General features: G+C 37.2%; 2 protein-coding genes across 3 annotated transcripts in view; one reads left to right on the forward strand and one right to left on the reverse strand.

The window, feature by feature from the left end:
* The window catches only part of LOC149199638 (mitochondrial inner membrane protein OXA1-like), a 145,876-nt gene that overhangs the window by 89,078 nt on the left and 32,657 nt on the right, over positions 1-24,141 (forward strand). For both annotated transcript variants that reach the window (XM_089402518.1, XM_089402519.1), the window contains one exon: positions 8,307-8,361. In XM_089402518.1, coding sequence (XP_089258644.1) covers positions 8,307-8,361 — 55 coding nt within the window. The remainder of the gene's footprint in view (positions 1-8,306; positions 8,362-24,141) is intronic.
* Positions 22,990-23,984, reverse strand: LOC149199639 (uncharacterized). The gene is made up of 2 exons (XM_089403659.1): positions 23,331-23,984; positions 22,990-23,212 (listed from the first exon to the last, which is right to left on the reverse strand). Exons 1-2 carry the CDS (start codon positions 23,636-23,638, stop codon positions 22,990-22,992), a joined length of 531 nt encoding a protein of 176 aa, XP_089259785.1. The 5' UTR covers positions 23,639-23,984.

A 24,141-nucleotide genomic window follows, 5' to 3' on the forward strand; every position in this document is an offset into this window, starting at 1 on the left:
TAGAAGATCATATCAACTTGTATCAATGAAAATGACAGTGCCGGGACAAGAAGACATTCGAAACGGAAAAAGAGATCAAGCCTTTTGTGACAACAAGCTTTGAGGACAAAGCTTTTTTGAGGAGGAAGGCAATGTTAAGAATAAAGAATATATATAAATATAAATAATTGTAATAATGATTAGTTAGTTAATAATTAGTTAAACAAAGAGGCATGTCTCTACAGACATGCCTGTTTTTGAAAGGGTACTTACTAGGCTTTATATACAGGGCACTCACTCTCATTGTATCATCATTCTTATTCACACATTTAATATATAATATTTGTATCCTCACTGGATATCTTCATATTCCAAGTCTTTTGGAGTAATTAATTTGAAGAAGGAACTTTGTTCGCTTCATAATATGCTGGAATTCCCGATGCTGATTAAATTTGACTAATAAGACTTCAAAACTTGAAGCTTGATAACTGATGTTGTGGCAGAAAAGGCCTACTCCACTGTGGTGATCCAAGAGATCTGGAAATTATGTTATGTATTTTGTTATTGAAAATTGTAAGAAGATTTCCATGTCTTCGGTGATCGTGATACGAGTTCATTATTGCCAGATTTATCCAACAATATTTGATAACAATCGATATCCAAAATCTGAGAACTTCTTTGAGGTATAAAGTTGACATTTTTTTTTAAGATCTGGTTTTGGGTCTAAAAATTTATTCGTTGTGTGATCGTGATGTGAATTTGTTATTGCAAGATTTATCCAACAATATTTGACAATCGATCGAGATCCAAAATCTAAGAACTTCTTTGAGGGATAAAGTTGACATTTTTTTAAAAGATTTGGTTTTGGATTTAAAAATTTATCATATGACGATCTGAGCTTAAGGATGCAGTGAGCTTTGTGTGGCTAGGAGTTGTAAGAAGAGAGTCTGGTTAATAGTTATGCAATCTAGACCTATTGTCTAATATAGGTGCTATTCATTTTCTTAGTAGCTACAAATATATTGCCTCTTTTGTTGTGGTAGAAATAAATCCATTGCTGGAGGTCGATAAATTCATTGTATACAGGAGTCTTCAATCTATGTGCTTGTTAGAATCCTGGATATATATGATGACATTTACAATCGTTGGTGTTAGTGAATGAATCCAAGAAGCATGAGAGGAGATTCGAGTTGGAGGTTAGCTCCCCTTGGGCTCGATCTGGCCTTTGTATGCAGTTTTTGGGCCACAGAAAACACTAGTCAAACTTGAGGGCGTGATGCAAAATATACTTAGTTTTGCAGATCATGAAGTTTTCATGGGCCATGGGTGAGCTGCTCATGATTTGATACGTGGGTCTTAGTTGCCATGAATTCATCGTTTTTGTAAGCTGGCAGATTAATCTGGGTAGAAAATTAGTATTGTCACTCGGCTTTGTATTGAACAATATTATCAAGTACAAAATCTACATCCTTACAAGACCTTTGTTTTTGCCACTATTTCTGTCAAATTTGCATATGACCCATATCTTGGTCGAAGATAGCAAGGAGGAAATTTGTACACAATCCGGTACTAGCGTGATCTCTATCCAGTGATCTAGCGTGAGACTGTTGTTAATTCATGTAATGTAAATCATTTTAATGGTGGATTTATCAATTTGAAAAGAATGAGGAAGAGTACCTGGAATATTGCTTTGAGACGGTTGAGGTATGTGAATATTAGAATACTCAACGGAGTTGCAAATCATGTGGCCTTTGATCTGTGCACAACCTTTCTTGTTCCTTTGACAAATTCCTGTAATATAGCCAAGAATAAGCTAATGGAAGTGGTGCAATAGTTTTTGCGATACTTCCTAAACCTGCATACAAAATTCCCATGTTGGGACAAGTAGCAATGCAAACATTCCATCTGACCGATAAATAAGAGCTATGTATACTTGCAAGTGGTGTAGTTTCAATCATGGTTTCAAGCCCTGTATTCAATTGTGCTTCCAAAACCCCAATATTAAAGCCTTTTTTATTGTTTCATTGTGCAATGGGTTGGTTTTTTTATACTAGTGATTGGACAACTCATAGACACATGCTCTTTTTTTCCAAACACTCATATATAATGTTGTGCCGAACAAACTTCAACCAGAGCGGTTTTGCGGAATAAGTTCACGGGTGTCCGGTGTGTGTTCTTCAGATATGCATAGGGCTAGAAACAATGGGAATCATGCCATACTCGGTGCTGGTGTTAATTCATGTGTGGCCTTTTTTGCAGTACTGGATCGACCACACTTTGGTTGTTTTTCATAATCGTTCAAGCAATTCCAACATGTGGAAGTTCAAACGCCTCTACAGGAAACTATACAATAAATTATAGTCCAGGAGCAAGGAATAGCATGAGGTAATTTTTATATTATTTTTAAAAAGCCGCTTCATTAAGAGGTGCATTAAAAATATTTGAGGGTTTGTCCATTTGGCGGCATATTATGCGGTTATCAAAAGTTTAAATGAGCTCAAAGATATAGTATAACTTTGTCAAAGGTTTGGAGATTTCTCTTTGAAAAAAGAAGAATAAGAGATATAACCTTTTTATTTTAAAAAGAGGAGTGAAAGAGGCTTACTGAAATCTCATTCAAAAGTTTAATCTTTTATTGAAAAAGAGATCATTGAAGACTTGGTAAGGCATTCTGAAGGTATAAGGATTGTGATTAGAAAAGATGAGAAGAACATTCAACCTTTTTCACTATTTCATTGTCTTGTCTTGCTCTTGCCAATTCTTGACAAGTACTACAATGATGTGCCATTACCTTCCCTTGTTTTGAGTGCTGCAATCTTGCAAACATCGTTGATCAATACGTGGTGTCATGATTTTTCATCATTGTGAAACCTAAATGATAAATCACCCACAATGTTTACAAAAAAATGCGATAGTGTCCCAGCTTGTGACAGTGAAAACATTTAATCTTCGACATGTCCTTCTTCTTGCCGCCTTGACTGGAATTTGATTTGGAATGGGATGACTTCCCCTTCCCTTTCTTCGCCTTTCTAGCTAAGGCACAATTCTCCTCATCATCATTCTTGGATGAGGATCCATCCCTGGTCTTCTGCTGAATCTCTTCTTGTACCAAGTCGGACCACAACTGCTCCCACTCTGGTAGCTTCTCCCTCCCATTAACTGAGTCCTGGTAGTTGTGCCAGCTCTTGGGAAGGCCTAGAAGTGCTAGGCTCACCATATTGTCTTCAACAACTATAACACCGACACTTCCAAGCTCATCCCGACATTGGGTGAACTTGGTCAAGTACTTCGGTATTGTGTCGCCCTTCTCCATCTTGATCTTTTTGAGCTTGTCCTTCAGTGCCAACTTCCTGTGGTCATTGCTGTTTTGAAACAGGTCCGTCAAGGCCTTCCACATTGCAAATGGAGTTTCCTTACCATGGAGGTTTAAGACAATATGATCTCAAACTCCTTCTAGGATAATCCTTCTCGCCTTTTCCACACACTTTCTCCACTCTGCCAGATCCTGAGCATCAACTGGCTTAGGAATATCTTTGTCTATGAATTCCTTAAGCTTGTTGTCTTCCAACACTGCCTCCATCCTGTCCTTCCAAGCAATATAGTTCGAAATACCCTCAAGGGCATATTCAAGTCTCAATCCGTAGAACGACATCTTGCTGGCTCTGAAGTATGATACTGCAAATTCGATTTCTCCTGCAAAAGACAAACTCATATTCTCCTCTTCTACAGTGGTTTCAACTCCAATGCCATGTAGAAATTCCTTGTAGATTCAAACTGCAGATTGTAATATGCTAAAACAATTGACTTGAATCTACTCTACCCATCAACGGAAACAATAATTGATCGATGAAATAACAAAGCATAAAAGAGAGAATTCAATCACACACAACACAATAATTTTATGGGGAAAGCCACAACTATAACCCTTGTTATCTGTATATTGTATTAATCATAAAATATGAGAAGATTACAATGCTTTGCTGAAGCCCGACCCACCTCTGCACTATCTCAATCTATCTCACTGCTTCACAAACAAGCTCCAGCCAATACTTAGCCAAATCTGTTGCTTGCCAAGATCCTATTTCCTTGCATAGTTTCCTAGGGAATTAGCCCATATTTAAGTGGGAAATTCCTCATGCATAACTGCGCAATCCATCATAGGGCTTTCTTTGATTGCATGTATTACCTGTACAATTCAGATGATGATACAACTGATAGTACACTGCCCCTGAACTCCAATTTCAAATGGGTCTTTCTCAAATCTAACATGCTTGAGTTAATTATGAGTGAATCTTCAATTTATTGGTTGATTAGTGCTGATTATACCCCACTACTGCAGGTTACACCCCACTATTGGATCTCCCACTAATTCCTCCATCAGTTGGAACTAGTTTAACTGAATTTAATTGAGTTAAATTGAATTAGATAATTACAACTCAAAAGAACTTAACCTGGCCCCCTAAAATTTAGGAACCACTCTACACGACTCTAGATAGACTCCCAGCTCGAATTAACTGAGCCAACCAAGTCAAATTAACTTAGTTAACTATTACAAGTTGCTATGAGAATTAGAATTACAATTTAATTCCTAATTTAATTGAAGGACAAAATTAAATTAGGATTTTTTTTGTTGCTATTTTCAACAACCTGTACCAAAATGTTGAAACTCAACCAAAACTCAATCGAAACTCGGCCATCATGTAATCATCTATGAGATTTCATATAGACTTAGTTTTCATTCTAAATTGTCATCTTTGGGTCTTATTCCCTTTTCTCTTGCAAGATAATGTGTTATTTACTTATATATATATATATATATATATGACGTTTCCATTATGGGAGATGACGTTTCTAAACATATCCATTTCAGAAAATTTGAAACATTTCGGCGTTTTGTGCAACTTAGCTTTGCATCAAGGTGCAAGATTTAGCAGCGACAGCCTTTTGACGAGTTTTAAATGTGTTGTGATGGTTTTTTTTTTCAGTTTTCTAAGGATTGATAAACAAGATCTACCATGGTTAGATCAATGAAGTGTAGAAAATTCTTGTTTCCTGTAGCCCCTCCCGGTTTCATTTTGTTTTGCATACAAGTTTAATGCCCAACCCCATAGTTCATTGCATATTTAAATTTAAACATGAATACAAATTGCAACTGGAACACTGCTAGGCTACCACTACTCTTTAACTTTCACTTTCAGCTGATCATAAAAATTTCACATGCATACACACAATTTAAGACACTTAATTTTTGGTCAATCACAGACCCTGGAAAAACCCCAAAGGGGAAAACCAATTAGGAGGATTTTCTTTGTTTTTCTTAGAGGATTTTGTACAGCATTAAATACTCATCAAGGGTACTTATCTCTTCCTTGAAAGTCGTGTCAGTCTTCCTAGAGAGTCATGTGACTGTTCTGGACCTCTGACTGCCTTGGAATTCAGACCACAGTCAGACTTTCTCTGCTCAGAAAATCGACCTCTGTTCAGCAGATTCCTCAAATTCTGCCTTGAATTTGGTGCTGTCAGACTGCCTACTCAGTCTCCTACTGTGTGCTGTCAGTGCTGACAAATCTCCTTGATTTGCAGACCTGTGCATGCTCTGAAAATCATACTGAAGCTGTTGCTGAACCTCCCCGAAAATCATCCTGAGACTCTCTCAGCCCCTCAAAAAATGCACTGGAGGTGATAGATCTGACCCTCTTGGTCTGCGTGCCACCTCCCTGTTTCTCCTTGGAGTGCGTTCTACAGCACTGCCTGGGAATTTAGGCCTGTTCTCCTTGCTGTAAGTTCTCTCCTGCAAACAATGGCTGTCTCAGCCTTCCTTCTTCTTTTCTCTTCTCTTCTCTTCTCCAACACATGCACATGAAGAATGAAATCACTTTTGCCTTTTCTCCCCCTTTTTAGTCTCATAATGATGAGAGAACCCTATCCCTAAGATCAAGGGCTGAGATTAGATCTCAGCTCTCCTTGATCAAGGGTGGAGATCTAATCTCCCATTGACCCCCTCTTATGTCTCCCCCTTCATTAATGAGCCTCCCTAGTCACTTTAATGTCTTTTTGTACCTTGTACCTTTTTCTCATAAAGTCACTTTAAACATAAAGTAACTTTAATATAATAAAGTACCATGTACTTTTTGTACTTCATAAAGTGACTAAAAAGTCACATGACTTTAATAACTCATAAAGTCACACTAAAAAGGTGGTCTCATGTGTTTTCCTAGGCCAAAGGCAAAAAACACTAGGAAACACCTCATTGATACCTTATTTTTTCAACATGAAGTCACTTGGAGGTGGTGCAGTTTGCTGTGTAGGTTGTTCTGATGGTTCCCTGTAGATTGCTGTTACTGATTAGCTTCTTTGCCTCTTGTAGCCTCTTCTCAATCATTTTCCATTTGGATTTTCTCTCCTGTTCAACATTTTCCTCTAATTTCTTCTCTAGCTCTACTGCTGCTAATCTCTCTATTTCTCTCTCTGCCCCCCTTCCCCGTCTGTTTCTAAACTGGCTTTCCGGCATCCTCCTTCAGTCTTTGCCCTTTCAACCTCTTCTATAATCCTCTGCTTGTCTTCTCGCTTGGCTTGTGCCTCTTGAGCTTTAATCTTATCTTCCTCTTTCTTTACCTCTCAGCTTCAGCCATTTGCTGTGTAGGTTGTTCTGATGCTTCCCTGTAGATTGCTGTCACTGATTAGCTTCTTTGCCTCTTGTAGCCTCTTCTCAATCATTTTCCATTTGGATTTTCTCTCCTGTTCAACATTTTCCTCTAATTTCTTCTCTAGCTCTACTGCTGCTAATCTCTCTATTTCTCTCTCTGCCCCCCTTCCCCGTCTGTTTCTAAACTGGCTTTCCAGCATCCTCCTTCAGTCTTTGCCCTTTCAACCTCTTCTATAATCCTCTGCTTGTCTTCTTGCTTGGCTTGTGCCTCTTGAGCTTTAATCTTATCTTCCTCCTCTTTCTTTACCTCTCAGCTTCAGCCATTTTCTGTTTGATCCTCTACATGTGTTTGTTAGAGGTAATGCTATGAGTGAGAGTAAAATCTTTTGATTTTAGTCTCATGAGCACTTCCTCCCATGTTGTTGTATTCTCATATGGCACTTCATGATCCCGTTGCTCTTGGGCACAAGGTCATGTTATTGAAACAAAAAAACTATGTATGGCACCTACTCCTAGAATATCATGCTTGTGCGATTGCCACTATGGAAACCTTAAATGCAGATTGCATTAGCTTCCTATCCATCTTTTTTAGAATTCACAAGAGCCCGTAGTGCCCAGTATACATGTTATAGGGAATAAATGTTATTTTCCTGGAGTCTTTGGCCAATGAAGCATTAAAACCGTGCATAATGGTTTGGTAAGGAATTTCCCCAAGAATTATTCTAGTGGGTACGTATTTGGGTAACAGGTGAGGGGGGTGTGACCCCATAACTCCTCAAATATGTGTAATCCTCCTGAAGGTACTGATTACCTATGCTTCTCAATAGCTTCAATGTCTCTCTATTTAGCCTAGGGCACTCTTTATAAAATATCAATTTATAAAGGGGAACAATGAAGAAATCACAAAGTTATGCATAGTTTATCTTGTATTTGTTCTCCCACATAGCTTGACATTAAACATGAATTGGAGTTCCTATTATATTCCAATTCCAATTCAACCCTGCAAAAGGGCTGCTAGCATAGATGATATCAGGTACATATGATGCCATGTAAAAAGTGGGGAATGTTTCAGAATTAGGCTTTTTAGCCTTTTCAATTACTTTATTCAAAGAACGAGAGAAGATGATTTGTTTTTTCTAAAGCATCATTGGGTTATTATTTTAATGATGATTTAGTTTTCTTTCAATTCATCATTGGGTTCTTATTTAATGATGATTTAATTTTTTCAATCACCATTGAGTTCTTATTTTAATAGCCAAATTGAGACAGTCTGGAGATATGTTTGAGCCTCAAGTCTACTTGACGAACATTAAAAACAGCATATGGGGCTATAAGGCCTGGCCTTAGTTGATTCGTGCCATAAGCTTTATATCATCATCCTAAAGTAAGACCGAATGTGGTTAGGGACTCCCTGTACATGGTGAAGGTCATTCACATCCCGAGTTGAAATTTGGATGTTTATTGGAAATTTCATATAATCTTCTATTTGTTCCATCTATGGAGCTCAATTTATGTACATATACTTTCAGAATCTTGATTTTGATTTCTCATCTGTATGTGCTTATTAGATCTGAAGTTTACTCCAGTCTTGGTTAAAATCTACATTAACGTTGTGGCATATGAAATGCCAAATGCAGCATTTCTATAATCTTTGACATTCTAAGGTTATTGTGGCATGCAGGCAATATTCTGTTACTGGATTACATCAAACTTGTTCTCACTTGTACATGGTGCAGGTAAGTGACATATTTATATATGCTGTTTGCTCTTTTGAACTTTTTCCACAAAAAACTACTGATTTTATGCATATGAATATAATCCTTCAAATTTATATATCCATCTAGCCTCTTTAGTTATGGACATTTAGCAATACTGCAACTGTTTTAGTAGAAATCCAGTGGCCATTCATATGGAAGATGCCCTTCAATTAGCCAGAATTAATAAACAGTGAGTCAGTCAAGTTGTAGGTATGTTTTTGCATGCTCTTGAAAAGGTTTAGGGTTTTGGACCCTCCATATTCTTCTTGAAAGTTGCACATGTGACTAGCACCACATGCGTGACTAATTAAAGTTGATTTCACATCCACGTGCTACTGTGGTGGTCAAAGAATAGGTCAACTTGCTGAAGGCATAACTTCTCATATGAACTCCATTTTATACTCATTGGAAAGCTAAGAGACAAAGTTTAAATGATTGCCCCAAAAAAATTGTTTAAAACCCTCAAATCAGATCTAGAAGTTTCAGGATCCCAAATTAGGAAATTACGATCTGTCCTTATGTTGGGCCTGACAAGGCCATGGCTCTTTTTTTTCACTGTAGAGAGTACCAAAATGGATGACAAGTTATATAGTGATCCATTACAAATTAGTATTATTCAAGGCTGCAAGTACAAATTCTAATGAATCTTCAGATCGACATCACCTAACACCTCTCAAAGACAGAATCGTGTGATAAATGTAAAAGGTACATGCTACTACAAAATCTAGCTGGCCTATTGCAAAGTCCCACTAGGCAAATCCAGACGTTATGGCAACAAGAGATCAGCCACCACTGTTACTTCAACGACCTTTCTCCAGCTGTTTAGTAGTGAATCAAATCTCTGAAGGGAGGCTTCCCTATAAATATCACCTACGGATATTCAACAAGAAGGATTTAAGGTGATGCAAGACGTCATGATGGGAAAAAAGGTGATGCAAGGCCTAATGATGGGAAAAATGTACCAATGAAGCCTATAAGGCTAAGATAATCTTTACTAGGGTTGAAGTATCCTTTCCCAAGACCTCTTATATAGATTAACAAGCTGTTGTAAGTTAGGGTTTGAGAGGTATTCAATGATATGGCATGCAATGTCATATAACAGCTAGAAGAAATAGCCTTCCAAGTATAGATCAATAAAGGGACAAGGCTATCAATTAGGTAAGCAAGTTTTAGGGTAGGCAAGTGAGTTTTATTGGCTGAAACATGCATAAAGCAGCAATAAAAGAAATGTTGTCAGCCATACTTATAGGCTTTTAGTATGCAATTAATGCTAGATATTCCCTTTTTCAAGTTATTAAATGCAATCCCTATTAAGAAGGCAATAATACATCAAATAAAATTACTATTAAACACAATTTTAAGGAAACCCTAACCCCAACCCTAGATACCTAAATCTTAGAAAGAAGAGAGAGAAAATGTGTATAAAGGAGGGGTTGATCAACACCTACTAAACTAGTGCCTTGCTTTAATTGGGCAATGGAGTCTTTTAGGGCCTCATGAGGACAACCTTGATGAAGAGGGTGAGAGAGCCAAAATCTCTACTTAGAAAACTCTAATGGCTTTATTACTGTTGTTTTTCTAGTGAATGCAGCACTAGAAATAATTTTTCAAATCTGGTAACTACTTCCAATGATACTTTAGTCTTCTTTCGAGCATTAAATATGATATTTAGAGCATATCAAGGATCAAGCAATCACACTTGAAAAATTACAACCATAAACAATGAGTGAGAGATATCACAGTAGAGAAAGAGACACCAAAATTAGGTCAATGACCAAGGAAAAACCCATTGAGGGGAAACCCCAATCAACTTTCCTTATGAGAGAGATTCCAATTCAATTTTTCCAATAACAACTAGTCAAAGGTCAACTTTTGACCATCCAAAACTAAGTCAAATATATTCAATATGGAGAGAACCACTCTCTTATTTTGTCACTATAGAATTACTAGTCAAAGTCCAGTCAAAGTGCAGTACAATAGCAACTTGGTCAACATAAATTCTCTATGGTCAACATAGGTGTAGCAGGCCAAAGTCAACAGGTTCGAAAATTCACAGAGTTAAAGTATGTAACTAGGTTTGGTCTTCATAAATATGAAATGTACTCTTTATTCTTGTGTATTGTAAAAAGAAAGAAAATTCAAAAAACCTTATTTTTATTTTTGTAGCATGGGTTTCATGCTCAAGGTCAATTTATTTGTAGGGCAAGCACCCATTGAGTGCTTGTAGGGTTTTTCATAGAGTCAAGAAGTTGATTAAGTCATTGTCATATATGAAAGACCCCATTGGGCACTTTGTATCATGTAAAAGAAATTTATTTAGAGTCAAAAGTCCTCCAAGACCAAGTTGGCCTATAAGAAGGTAAGTCGGCCTACAAGCCTATATATATAGAAGCTTGACCTCATTTGAAAGGACATCCAAGAAGTTCATACAAGCACAAGGACACAAATTACAAACAAGAAGAGAACAAGAAGAAGACAAAACCGAAGTTTCAAGGACTATTTTTACGGCTAAATATTCCATACATGCGAAGAAGAATTAGGGCATTTTTGAGTTGCAGCAAGATCATATTGCAGCCACATCAAGGAGCATCAAGATTGAAAGTCGAGTTATTAAGGAAAGGAGATCAAACTAAGCGAAGGAGAAGGGAGGAAAAATTCACCATCTTTTCACACACTTGCCAAACTAGGGTTCTGTAGTAGAAGCCGAAAATTGCAGTTCTGAAGCAACAACCAAATTTCTAAAGGAGAGGCCGAAATCTGAAGTTTGAAGTGTTGAAGAATGTAACTAGGTTCGGTCTTCATAATTGTATTTGAGTCACAATGAAATGTACTTATGATTTTATTATTATTATTATTATTATTATTATGACTTATTAAAGCATGGGTTTCATGCTTGGGTCATGATGTTTTAGGTCAAAGTCCCCATTGAGGACTTCTAGGATTTATACCGAGTCATTAGAGTCATTGTACATTTAATGAGATCCTTATTAGGCTTTTGAATCATGTAAGAAGAATTATTTTTGAGTAAAAAATGAATTGTCACCTCCACACCAAGCCGACCCTTACCAGTTCAAGTCGGCCTACAAGAAGGGAATTCGAACTCTAGAAAAGGGTATATATAAGAGTAATTTGATTCTTTTGAGAGATCATCACTCACACAAGCTTGATCTCCAAGAAGAAGCAATGAAAAAGTGCGAAGTTGCAAAAGAAGACAAGAAATTGCAAGATCGAAGGTTTTTGGGTCATCTCTTTCTCACACGTGTGGAATTTTCTGGGCTATTTCAACTTGATTGAAGTACTGTATTAAGGCTGAAATTCTGCTACTGCTTCAGGGTCGAAGTGCTGCTTCTAGGTCGAAGTACTTCAAAGTCAAAGTGCTGCTTCTAGGTCGAAGTGCTGCATCAAAGTCGAAGTCACTGGGTTGAAGCTGCTGCATCAAGATCGAAGTTGCTAGATCGAAATTTCTGTTGCATCAAGTTGCTGCTATTGATGTTGCTGTTCTAGGTCGAAGATAGTGCTGGAAGGTTGTCATTTGCAGAAGAAGGGAAGGTTGTCATTTGTGTCTAGGCCAAGAAGTCTTGGATTGTCTCATGAAATTATTGAAGGAAGAGTTGTTGACTAGGTTTTCCCATAGAGTGGGGTTTTATCCTGGCTTTTCGCCTACATCTGGTGTCCCTAATCTTTATATGGTTTTGATAATTGCTTGATGAACTAAAGAAGAACACAAAAGATAATAAGCAAATAAGAATTACACAAGTAATTATGAAGTATAAGAAAATCTTTCTGCCTTTCTGATTTTCTAATGTGGTTTCTAAGTAAGGTGAAGAAGGAAGAAGGGCATTTGAGGATCCATTGAAAGGAGTCTAAGAAACCTCAAAAAGTTGAGCAAGGGATCATATAAGTAGATCTTACAAGGAAAGAAGCTTACTACCTTCAAGGACAATGTCTAACCCATTAAAGGGAGAGAAAAAATTAGAAGGAGCATCAAATTACAGGTCATGGAAGAAAATAATTGATCTCATTCTTTAGAAAAACAAAGTCCTAGATTTGGTCAGAGGAAAGGTAAAGAAACCTACCAAAGGATGTAGTGACGCAGATAGAGTGAAGTTTAGAGAGTCACAAATATTGGCTATGGCACTAATAGAAGGTATAAAGGACAATCTTGTCCCATACATTTCCAACATAGACTCTGCTCAAGAAATGTATGAAGCCTTATCAAAATTGTTCACTCTCAAGAACATTGGTCAAGTAGCAAGTCTTAAGAATGAGCAAAGGACCACAAAAATAACAAAAGATGACACTGTGGCTTCTTTCTTTATAAGGATAGCTAGAATTAGAGATGACCATCAAGCCATAGATGAGATTGTACAGGAAAAAGAGCTAGTGGTTATTGCATTATTGGGACTGCCACCTACTTGGAGTGCTCAAGAATCAACAGTTGGAAAGAAACTCCTTCATTTGAAGAATTATGGAATGCCTGCAGCCAAGAAGAGATGAGAATCTCATTAGTAACCAACAATGAAGAAGAGAAAGTTTCAAATGCCTACTCCACTCATCACAAGAAAGGAAACTTCAAAAATTCAAAAGGGCCAAGAAGGAAGGTAGACATATCCAAAATAGAATGCTACCAATGTCATAAAATGGGTCACTATAAAAGTGATTGTCCTAACAATCGGAAGAATAAGAAAAAGAACAGGTGTCAAGGACCAAGCTAATGTTGTTGAAGAAGGATCTCCAAAGAAGAATAAAGCTAAAGATATAAGAGACTTACACTACTAAGTCCTTTGCTCAAAGATTTAGTTGTTTCATTTTTGATTTCTAGTATTTGTTGGTTTAACATATTCTGGAAAAACATCTTTGAATTGTTTTTATAAGGTTATAGGTATCCCTTGAGTTTGGAGGCAGCCCTCACCAACTTCCAAAGATAAGTATCTTACTCCTTGTATTACCTTTTGATTTTTTGGTTTCCCTTATGTAAATTTTAGGCAACAATGGTATTTTCTATGCCTTAGCAATTTTACTTCAATTTCTTTATTAGCCCAATATCAAGATTAGCAATCACATCAACATGATAGTAAAATGCAGATAGAACATAAATAGTAGAAGTGTTAATTTTAGGTATGTCCTATGCGGAGAGCAAATTTACTTCAATTTTCCATATTAGCTCAATATCAATTCTAGATTAGCAATCACATTTAGCATGATAGTAAAATGCAGATAGAACATAAACACAAATCGCAGAAAACAAGGCAAGACAAGAGGACACAAGATGTGGCGCTAGCCAGGGACTAACCCCAATGTGGGGAAATCCTTGATCAATTCTTCTTATGTTCTTCAATAGTTCAGCAAAGAGAGAGATAGTACATATACATCAGAAGTCAACACTTTGACTTGACAAGATAAGAGCAGAGATCTTCACCATGAAGATAACATAATGAGGTAGCTGATCTGAACTCAGGTGAAGGCATACTGCTTCAACTGATCCTTCAAGGTGACTCCATCACTGTGTTGCACCTCATCATCATGCTGCACGTGACACTATGCTGCACCCAATCACTGAGCTGCTCTCATCACTATGCTTCTCCCATCACTGAGCAATACCTCATCATCATGTTGTACCCATCATCAACAAGTTGCTGCAATGCATCGTGCTGCTGCTATACATCCATGCCCATCATCACCATGATGTACCATTGTGCTGCATCGTACTACATCCATTGTGCTGCACCATACTGCACCATGATGCAACCATCCTCATTGTCACCTATATGCTGCACACTGTTACTGTGCACTATGTTGCACCATCACACATTCACTGAATACCAATCTTAGCTGCTTGCTATGGCTTACAACCTAGCAGAGAAGCTAGGCTATAGTAGCAGACTCCTTCAGCAGGTCCCATTCATGTACTGATCCTTTCATTCTTCAAACAACAACCCCATAGCTTCTTCTTATAGGATACATATGCCTAGGATACCATACCAAAACATAACCATGTTGTGTCCAACAACAAGTGGCTAGATGATTGTGCAAGACTTTTTTTAGGACAACAACCAACTGCTTGTGACCCTCCTCCCGTAAACAACATGTAAGGTCTACCTCGAACTGCGGATTGAGGCCTTTAATGACTGCGTCCTAGTGCCTATTTAAATGTTGTTGATTGGAGCCTCCTTGAGCTGCCTATAACACCCTCCTTAACTGCGACTTAGATTCTTTCATGGACTGTGTATGCATCTCTTTCTTGATTGCGTTAGGGCTTGTCAAGGGCCTCCCCTTGCTGCATCTAAACCCTTTATGAATGCGGCCTAGGACAACGTATTATTGTTGTATATAAGTGTCCCTTCTTGTTGCCTTAAGTGTTGCGGCTAGGAGACTGTGTTTACTTCCTTACTGCGGCTAGGGTAGGATAGATCCTCCATGAAAACGTTTAGCATTAGGATCTGTTCATGACAACGTTTAGCATCAGGACTTCATGACAACGTTTAGCATCTATCCTTCATGACTGCGTTTCAATTAGAACAACAGTTAGGGCATATTCTTAACTGTAAGTAGGGCTTCTTCATTTCAACTTTTAGGGCTTATTTCCATGCCAATGTAGGTGTTTCTCCATGATAACAGTAAGGCTTCTTCCATGGCTGCATTAGGCTTCTCCATTAGGGCAGCGTAGAGCCTTGTCCATGACAGCGTAGACTCATAGAGCCTTCTCCATCAGAGCTTCTAGGGCATCTCCTATTAGGGTAGCATATCACCTAGGGCACTCCCTCTAGATCTCATCTTCATCAAACCCAAAACAAAATGAAGAGAGGTCACAAGAGTGAGTGTGTCAAATGACTTAAAGTACTCTTCTATTTGTACTAAAACGTGGAGGATAAGTGGGGGCAATTTGGTTGCTGGCCAACCTTGACGAATTGTCCCATAACACAAATAAATTCATATCTCCATGAATACATGTTGGAATCAGATGATCTTTAGATCAATCCTACACCTCTTGATGAGAAGAATCCAAGAAAAATATCAGCTGTCATAAATAAGATGACCCACATGGAGTTTGGCCCTAGTTCCCAATTTTAACAAGAAGACACACCAAGACAAGAGGACACAAGATGCGGCACCAGCCAGGGGCAAATCCTAATGTGGGGAAACCCTTGGTCAAATCTTCTTGTAGTATTCAATAGTTCAGTAGAGAGAGATAGTACAATTTACTAATTTCGACAATTTATAACAACAACAAAAGAGCCCTAACTAGAAAAGTCAACGCTGGTCAACATGGCAGATTTGACCCTCAACAATTTGGTCATCTTCAGTCAACTTCAGCCTCCAAACAGTAGATGAATCAACCCTCAAAACAGTGCGAAATTAGCCCATTCAAAATCTTGTCAAACAGTCAACCTGCAGTCAGCCCTAGCCACAGTCAACTTTGGTCAAAGTCAATGGGTTGCCTTGATTTTTGTGCCCATAAATGCAACCTGCTTGTACATAATTTCTCCACCAGAAAACGCAGTCAAAGATGATTAGTGCATGGTCAACGCGACCCAAAAACAACCTCAGAAAATTCGGTCAAACTTGGTCAATGCAGAAACATAAAATTTGTCCTCCTTTCCTTCGCACGTGTGGAGAAAGATGTTGCCCAAGAGTGCGTACCCAATCAGATGAGGAGATAGAGAGACGTGTGAAGATGAGTGGGTCCAAATGAGGATGAGACATCATGTATTTATAGGCTAACGTTGAGAATGAATAGACATCATTGTTGGGCTTCTGAGCCTACATGAGTTTGTTGCCGACCTTGGCAATTTTCCCATAATCAAAATAAATTCATAACTTCATTTGTACATGTCAGAATTGAATGATCTCTAGATCAATCCTACACCTCTCGGAGAGAGGAATCCAAGAAAAATATCATCTGTCATATATAAGATGGCCCATGTGGAGTTTGGCCCTAGTTGCCGATTTTAACACCTTACTTATCTACATTTATTTGTATTAAATACTAATCACATTTCTATTCATATTTTCCTTGTTTAGGAAAGGCTTGCTGAATACTCAAGGATTATGGAAGAAGGCCTCACAAGACAAAGCATTGGAATTACAAGGTTTGTTAAGAAACAAAAGGAAAGGCTTGTTGAATACTCAAGGATTATGGAAGAAGGCCTCACAAGACAAAGCATTGGAATTACAAGGTTTGTTAAGAAACAAAAGGTATGCCTTAGACTATAAGTTTTGCTCTCTTCATGATAAAGGTATATTCATTCTTGATAAACTATTCTACATTACTAACATTATTGTGTCTAGCTCTCTTGAATCATAAAGATTCTTGATTGGGTGATTCATCATTAGATAAATATACCCTCATATCTTTGATTATTCTTGTGGAACCCTAAAAAGGTTCTTTGTAAAAACCTAACTTAAGGGTATGTCGATGATAATGTATGAAACCCTAGCCTACTTAGGGTTATTGATGAAGTCTAAAGAAAATGTTTGATGCTTTGATGATGTCATGTTTGGGGTTTTGGTATGGTTATGAAAACCCTAACTTGTTAGGGTTGAATGGTGATGTTTGAAATCCCAAACCTTTGAAGTATTGATAAATTAGGGTTTGCTGTTGAAACCCTAGATCTTTAAGGTTTGGTAGGGTTTATGAGCAAGACCCTTATTTTAGATAATGTCCTAGGAATGAAACCCTAGACATATGTTTTTCCATCTAATCAAATAATGTGTTTGTGTCATTGGGTTTGACTAACATATGTTGTTATGATATGCTTGTGCATGATGATGGAATCCTAGATATATGTGTTGACCTAATTGTTGATGGTCATAAGTCCTAGGGTTTGGAACTAAGCCCTAGTCGAAGTTTGATACTCTAGGATGATAATGTTTGTGAATTATAGGGTTTTGTAACTAAACCTTAGTAGAAGTTCAATTCCCTAATATATGAGGAGTGCGTTAATCTGTGATTTATGGAAGATTGTTGAAATCTGAAATTGAGTTGTGATTGGTTTTGATTGTTGAAGCTTAATGGCTCATGTATGAAATCTAGGATCTTGCACTAAATCCTAGTAGAAATCTAACATATGAATTCAAAAAGTTGTTAAATGCATTGTTGAATTATACTTGTTTGAATTGTTTCTAGGGTTTGCTATATGTTATAGAAGAATTTGTCATATTGTTGAAAGAGATATTGCGGCCCTAGAAATAATAAGATTGATATCTTTTCTAAGCTACTGATTATGAACCTAACTAAGGTTAGGTATCTAGTGTCTAAAGTCTAATGCTTCCATTATTATATGATTTTGATATGGTTAACTTCATGCTTCTATAGATTTGGTTGTACTTTCTATCTAAGTTGTGCAGGGACATAATCTTCAAGATAATGAAGATGTTTGTAAGTAAAAGTTGATAAGCATGACGAAGAAAGTTATATGAATGACGATGGTCATTTAGACTCTGATAAGATGGATGGAAGCCATGAAAGATTCTCTAATGTTATAGACAAAAGTTGATCTCCCTAAGTTAAGAGGGAGCATGGATAGAAGAAATCTTCCCAAGTTGAGAGGGAGGGCATATTATGGTCATACCTTGAAAGAAGAAATTGGAGAATGCACTTTGAGGTACTACTAAAAGAAGGAAAGTGAGATTTGGTTAAAGAATATGTTGCTGCATGTGAAGTAGGAAAGGAAGTTGTATGGTTGAGGAATCTTCTAGATTCATTTGAAAGTCCTACTGTGATAAATTGAGAAGCAACATCAAGTTGTCTGAAAGAACCTAGAGGTTTGTGCTTACTTATGTGTATTTGAAATTTTCTATTGATTAGGGTTGTTTGTACAGGTAAATCTCTCGGAGGTTTGATAACATGTTTTACATGCTTGTTGTTATCGATCAGTTTGATCGAGAGAAATTTGTTACCGATCTATTTGATTGGGGAGGATTTGCTACCGATTGGTATAATCAGGAGTGTTGAGGCTTTGTGTGTGATACACACTACTTGGGAGGACATCTATGTGTTGATGTTTAGATCCCGAAGTAGGGAGGGTGGCGTTGGTCATAGAGCTCGACCTCAGATACACACTTGGATCCCTGGGTTGATGGTTAGCAAGTAAGCCTGATGGTACCTAGAGAGGCTGAAAGCTTTAGTCCATCTTAGTCTCACCCGGATAGATTTCCCTAGTCAGGAATCTAGTCCATGGCATTGCGGTGCCTAAACTCTTCATAGTTCATATGTTTTGAGATTTTCCTTGTACTTGTTATTATGAATACCTCCCTAGTTAAGAGGGAGTGTTGAAGAATGTAACTAGGTTCGGTCTTCATAATTGTATTTGAGTCACAATGAAATGTACTTATGAAAAAGAATTTTATTATTATTATTATGACTTATTAAAGCATGGGTTTCATGCTTGGGTCATCATGTTTTAGGTCAAAGTCCCCATTGAGGACTTCTAGGATTTATACTGAGTCATTAGAGTCATTGTACATTTAATGAGACCCTTCTTGGGCTTTTGAATCATGTAGAAAAATTATTTTTGAGTCAAAATGAAAATTTTCACCTCCATACCAGGTATATATAAGAGCAATTTGATTCATTTGATAGACCATCACTCACACAAGTTTGATCTCCATGAAGAATCAGTGAAAAAGTGTGAAGTTGCAGAAGAAGACAAGAAATTGCAGGATCGAAGGTTTTTGGTTCATATCTCTCTCAGATGTGTGGAATCTTCTGGGCTACTGCAACTAGATCGAAGTACTACATCAAGGTTGAAGTGTTGCTTCTAAGTACTAGCTGCTTCTAAGTCAAAGTGCTGCTTTAGGGTCGAAGTGTTGCTTCTAGGTCGAACTACTTCAAAGTCGAAGCGCTGCTTCTAGGTCAAAGCGTTGCATCACAGTCGAAGTTACTGGGTTGAAGCTGCTGCATCAAGATCGAAGTTGCTAGGTCAAAATTTCTGCTGCATCAAAGCGCTGCTACTGCTGTGGCTATTCTAGGTCGAAGATAGTGCTGGAAGGTTGTCATTTGCAGAAGAAGGAAAGGGCTGACCTAGTGATTGGAGAAAGTCTATGTCTAGGTCAAGAAGTTTTGGATTGTCTTGTGAAACTATTGAAGGAAGAGATTTTGACTGGGTTTTCCCCTAGAGTGGGGTGGTGTCCCTAATCTTTATACGGTTTTGATAATTTCTTGATGAACTAAAGAATAACACAAAAAATAATAAGCAAATAAGAATTACACGAGTAATTATCAAGTATAAGAAAATATTTTTGCCTTTCTGATTTTCTAACATGAATTAGGTTGACTTGGGGTTGACTTTGTGAGAAGCAAGCTCATCAAGAAAAGGTTTGACTTGGTCTTGGAGGGGTCTTGGTCTTGGGTCATAGGTCTTGGAATTCATCTTTTGAAGATTCTATAAGAAGAGAAGAATTCTTGTGCATTTTCCTCTCAAGAGGAGAGGTTTTGGCCTTGGCTAGCAGCGTACATTTTGTGGCCCCTTATCTCATTGATCTTCATAATTTGGTAGCTATTTGATGATAAGAACACAACAATAATTAAGAGAAAGAAGAAATTAATTGTAAGTACATCAAGTTTAAGTAAAAGAATATCACAAACAGTTATCAAAGTAAGAGAAATCACCATAATCTAGCAACCCTTGATTTCTCAACAAACAGGTCCAAGAGTTAATAGTGTGTAGTCAACAGAGAGTTCGACCTTCTTCACAGTTCAGACAAACAACCAGAATAAGTTTGGTCAACACAGATCAACAATAGAGAGAAGATGGTCAACATAGTTCAAATGTCCTCCTTTTCTTCGTTCGCATTTGCGAATGAACTGAGGCAAATCCAACGAGTTTTTGATGCTTGTTGATTGCTCAAATGATCTCCAACTTAGCTATATTTATAGTGGTCAACATGAAGGGTCATGAGCCTTGAAAAGCCACCTTCAACCATGGAGTCGACCTAAACTTTTCGAAGCCGCCCTTTTCAACATAAAAATCAATTTTGTCTCCAATTATTTGCCAATGAAAGTACTGACTGTAGCTGCATTTTTCAACACTTACATGGGAGATTTTAAGTTCAAGAGAGGCATATTTTAAAATTCTTTTGAAGGATTCAAGGAAAACAATTTCACATACCATGAAGAATCAAGATTCCAAGGTAAATATTGCAATTTTGACATGGCACATATGGAAACCCTAATTCACATATTATAGTATGCAAAAATGGAAGAAGATTAACGTTAAAGTCATGATATTCCACAAAATTCTTTTCAGTCAATCCCAAAGAAGTATCCTCATGCGAAATTCTTTGTCAAAAGATAATTTGCTCCACAAAATTATATTGCAGTGTTATCAGAACTGGACCAAAACGCTCTGAATCGGCTGATACAACCGATTGGAGGGAAAAACCGGTCGGACCTGCCTCCTAAATCGTACCGAACAATTCGATTCCGTTCCGGTTCAGAAACGCTGCAAATGATGCAACAGATGGGGCCTATTTTGATTTATTTTTAATATTTTTTTTTTTTTTTGTCTTAGCTGGGTATTGGCCCACTATAGGTGCCTAATATTCAAGCCTATGGCCCTACTATGGCTATGCAATTCATGGTAATGTTAAATTCTTAAAGTAAAAGTGACATTCTCCTTTATCTTTCATTTTCATCCTTTTACTTAAATTTGTAACATTACTATGAAATGACTCTAGATGTTTGAGTGGTCGTGGCCTCATTGGATTTCATATGTAGAAAGTAGAATTTTATATCTCATTCAAAATCCAACAGACTTAACAATTTTTAGGATTTCAGAATTGGGGAGATTGCAATGTTTCCATTGGATTTTGTCATGTATGAGGGTATGGAACTGATATTTAATTAAGAGCACCAAGCCCTCTCTGTACCTTGATGATAGTGGCATTGATTGTTGAACTCTATCGTGATCCTACTAAAAATGTACCTATCACTCAAACAAAATCTTGAATTGACACGCTGAGCTTTTTTATCTTATTTTAATGCTTAGAGTGTGATATTGATGACGAAGATCCCAATATAGGGAAATATTTTGATGATATGTAGGTATTTGTTGTAGCATGATTTCTTTTGGATGCTAGAGGCCATCTAGGGCTTGTTTTGTGATATATTTTCAGTTCAAAGATGGATTGCACTTGGTCTTATTTTGGTTATGTACATTGTGCACCCTTACATGCTCTATAAATGAGAACTTTTGCTTATTTGTGTATAAATGGTTTGGATTCATATGGATGCACATGAATATATGTGTTTTTCTTTAAAATTTAAATATTTTATGTGTTTTTGGTTTGGAGTTTTTACTGGTTCTGACTGATTCTTGGTTAGAGGGATCTACTGGTTTGATGAACGGTCTAGTTTTGATAACATTGTTACATTGTAGCAAAGTAGAAAAGTCAACAATAGCTAGTGCGTACTTCCAACGAGAGATAAGTGTGATGAATGATGATGATGAATAAGTGTGTGAGACTCCCCTCTATTTATATGAGGGAAACGATGTCTCACTGCACTAATTTTACAAGTGAAAACCCAAAAACAAGTTTACTTGAGGGTTCAACTAGGTCAAAGGTAACAAGCCGACCTTGAGATAGCTCTAAAACATAATAATACGCTGAAAATGACCCACATGTGTGTAAAAAGTGATCTCCACCATGATGTCTTCCCCCAAAATGGTCAATAATGCATCAAGTGAGGCAATGGTCTAGGAGTGCCCCTCACTCCAAGAAAACCTCAAAATGCATGTGTACATTTCCAAAGGGCACCTCCTCCACCTAAGTCACCAGGTTCGAGTTCGAGGACCATGAACTTCGAATAAAGTTCGGCAACTCAAATTTTGTCAATAAAATTTGACATATAGAAATTTGAAAAAAAAATGTATATTAAAGATAGATATATCAATCAAGGCATGAAAAACAAGCACAAATTCTAGAAAATATCCCAAAAAAATTAAAACATGATTATAAGAAATCCTGTAGGCTGTAACTTTGTAAGCAACCATTCATAACTATTTTTTAAAGATAGATTGGCATAAAAAAAATATACAAAAACAGCAATATATATTCTTTTGGACAGCAATATATATTCTAAGATATTTAATTAATGAACAGCAATATATATTCTTTTGGACAGCAATATATATTCTAAGATATTTAATTAATGAACAGCAATATATATTCTTTTGGCAGTTCAATGAAAAACTCTGCATTATAATTTATAAGATAAAAAGACAGTTTAAACTTTAAACTTTAAAGTAGCAGGCTAGCAGCTAGCTTGACAGTTTTAGGCTCTAGCAAATTGTTCATGCAAAAACTAAACTAGAAATCTAAAACAGGAACACAAGTTTTATTCTTGACGTTCCTGTTGCCCACTTGTTATATCAAAAAGTTCTATGTCATCAAGAGCAGTATGAGATGTGAATCCGCTAGATGCTTCAGCACCAGATTCATCAGCGAATTCCCTGTCAGTGTTTATGTCACTATCAATGTACAAATCAGCATCATCCATTGTTGCATTTGGAACAGGATCGATCCACGAAGTAGAAGAATTGGATGACTCTTTAGCCACATTCTTCAATGCCAACTGCAAATTACTACGAACATAAACAAGATCTTCTAATTTTGAGATGACAGTGTATTTCTTTTTTTGGAATGAATGTGGTCAAAGGAACTCCAATTCCTTTCACATGCTGATGCACTTGTTCCTTGGCTTAAGATACGAATTGCAAAATTTTGCAATTCTGGTGCCCCTGAACCATAAAATTCCCACCATAGTGCTGGATCACTTCTGCTCCTATCATACTTTGCTGATACTGTTCCAAATAATCCTTCTTCTAACCTGTATCAAGTTGAGAGTCTCAATCAGTTCATATACAACAAGATTCATATAATTGCAAGACATTAACAACAAGATTCATATAATTGCATGCAAAGGAATATAATTGCAAGACATTAACCTGTATGCTCTCAACTGACTTCTGATCAAACCTGCAATCTCTGGATCTGGATTTAGCTTCTCAATAGATTGGATAAGTCCATTCATGATTTCTTCGTCCCTATGTCTTGGTAACCCAAACAATCTAGGGTCCAAATAGCATGCTGCTGCGTGTAATGGACTATGCATCATCTTCCATCTATGATCAATTAAATCCCATATCTCCTTGTAATCAGCTTCCACATTATCAAAAGCAGTTGCAATGGCCTCTTTGCAACGATCAAGGCTTTCATAAACAAAACCCATACAAGGTTTGTCACCATCAACCATGCGGAGCACATTAACAATTGGGCCACAAATTTTTAAAACCTTGTTTGCATTTTCCCAAAAGCCATTATTGAGCACTATTTGTTCAACATTTTTCCCCTTAGTTTCTTTTGAGAGAGTAGATCTCTCCCACTCAGTGCTGCAAAAAACAGCTCTTAGGCTCGCTTTTTCCTCAACAACTCTTTTCAGAGTAATATAAAAAGTGGCAAACCTTGTATCACAAGGCCTCAACAACTCTTTTGATGCATTCTTCCTGTATATGCTCAAAGTGAGACGATGGTTGATGATGAAGTTTGAAATTGATTTGGCTCTTCGGATTGTTTCATTGACCCAAGGAAATTTGGCTAAGTCATGCAACCAATGTTGCACGAAGCGGGAGCGAAGAGGAAGCGCGGAAGCGGAAGCGGGAGCGCGGAAGCGTCATTTTCCAAAAATCTAGGAAGCGAAGCGTCCGCGGAAGCATCTGCTATATATATATATATTTTTTATATTTTTTTGCATTTATA

The sequence above is a fragment of the Pinus tabuliformis genome, chromosome 2_1, assembly GCF_031772625.1.
Source record: "Pinus tabuliformis cultivar Carrire ecotype Pingquan chromosome 2_1, CPIR1, whole genome shotgun sequence".
NCBI lineage: Eukaryota > Viridiplantae > Streptophyta > Pinopsida > Pinales > Pinaceae > Pinus > Pinus tabuliformis.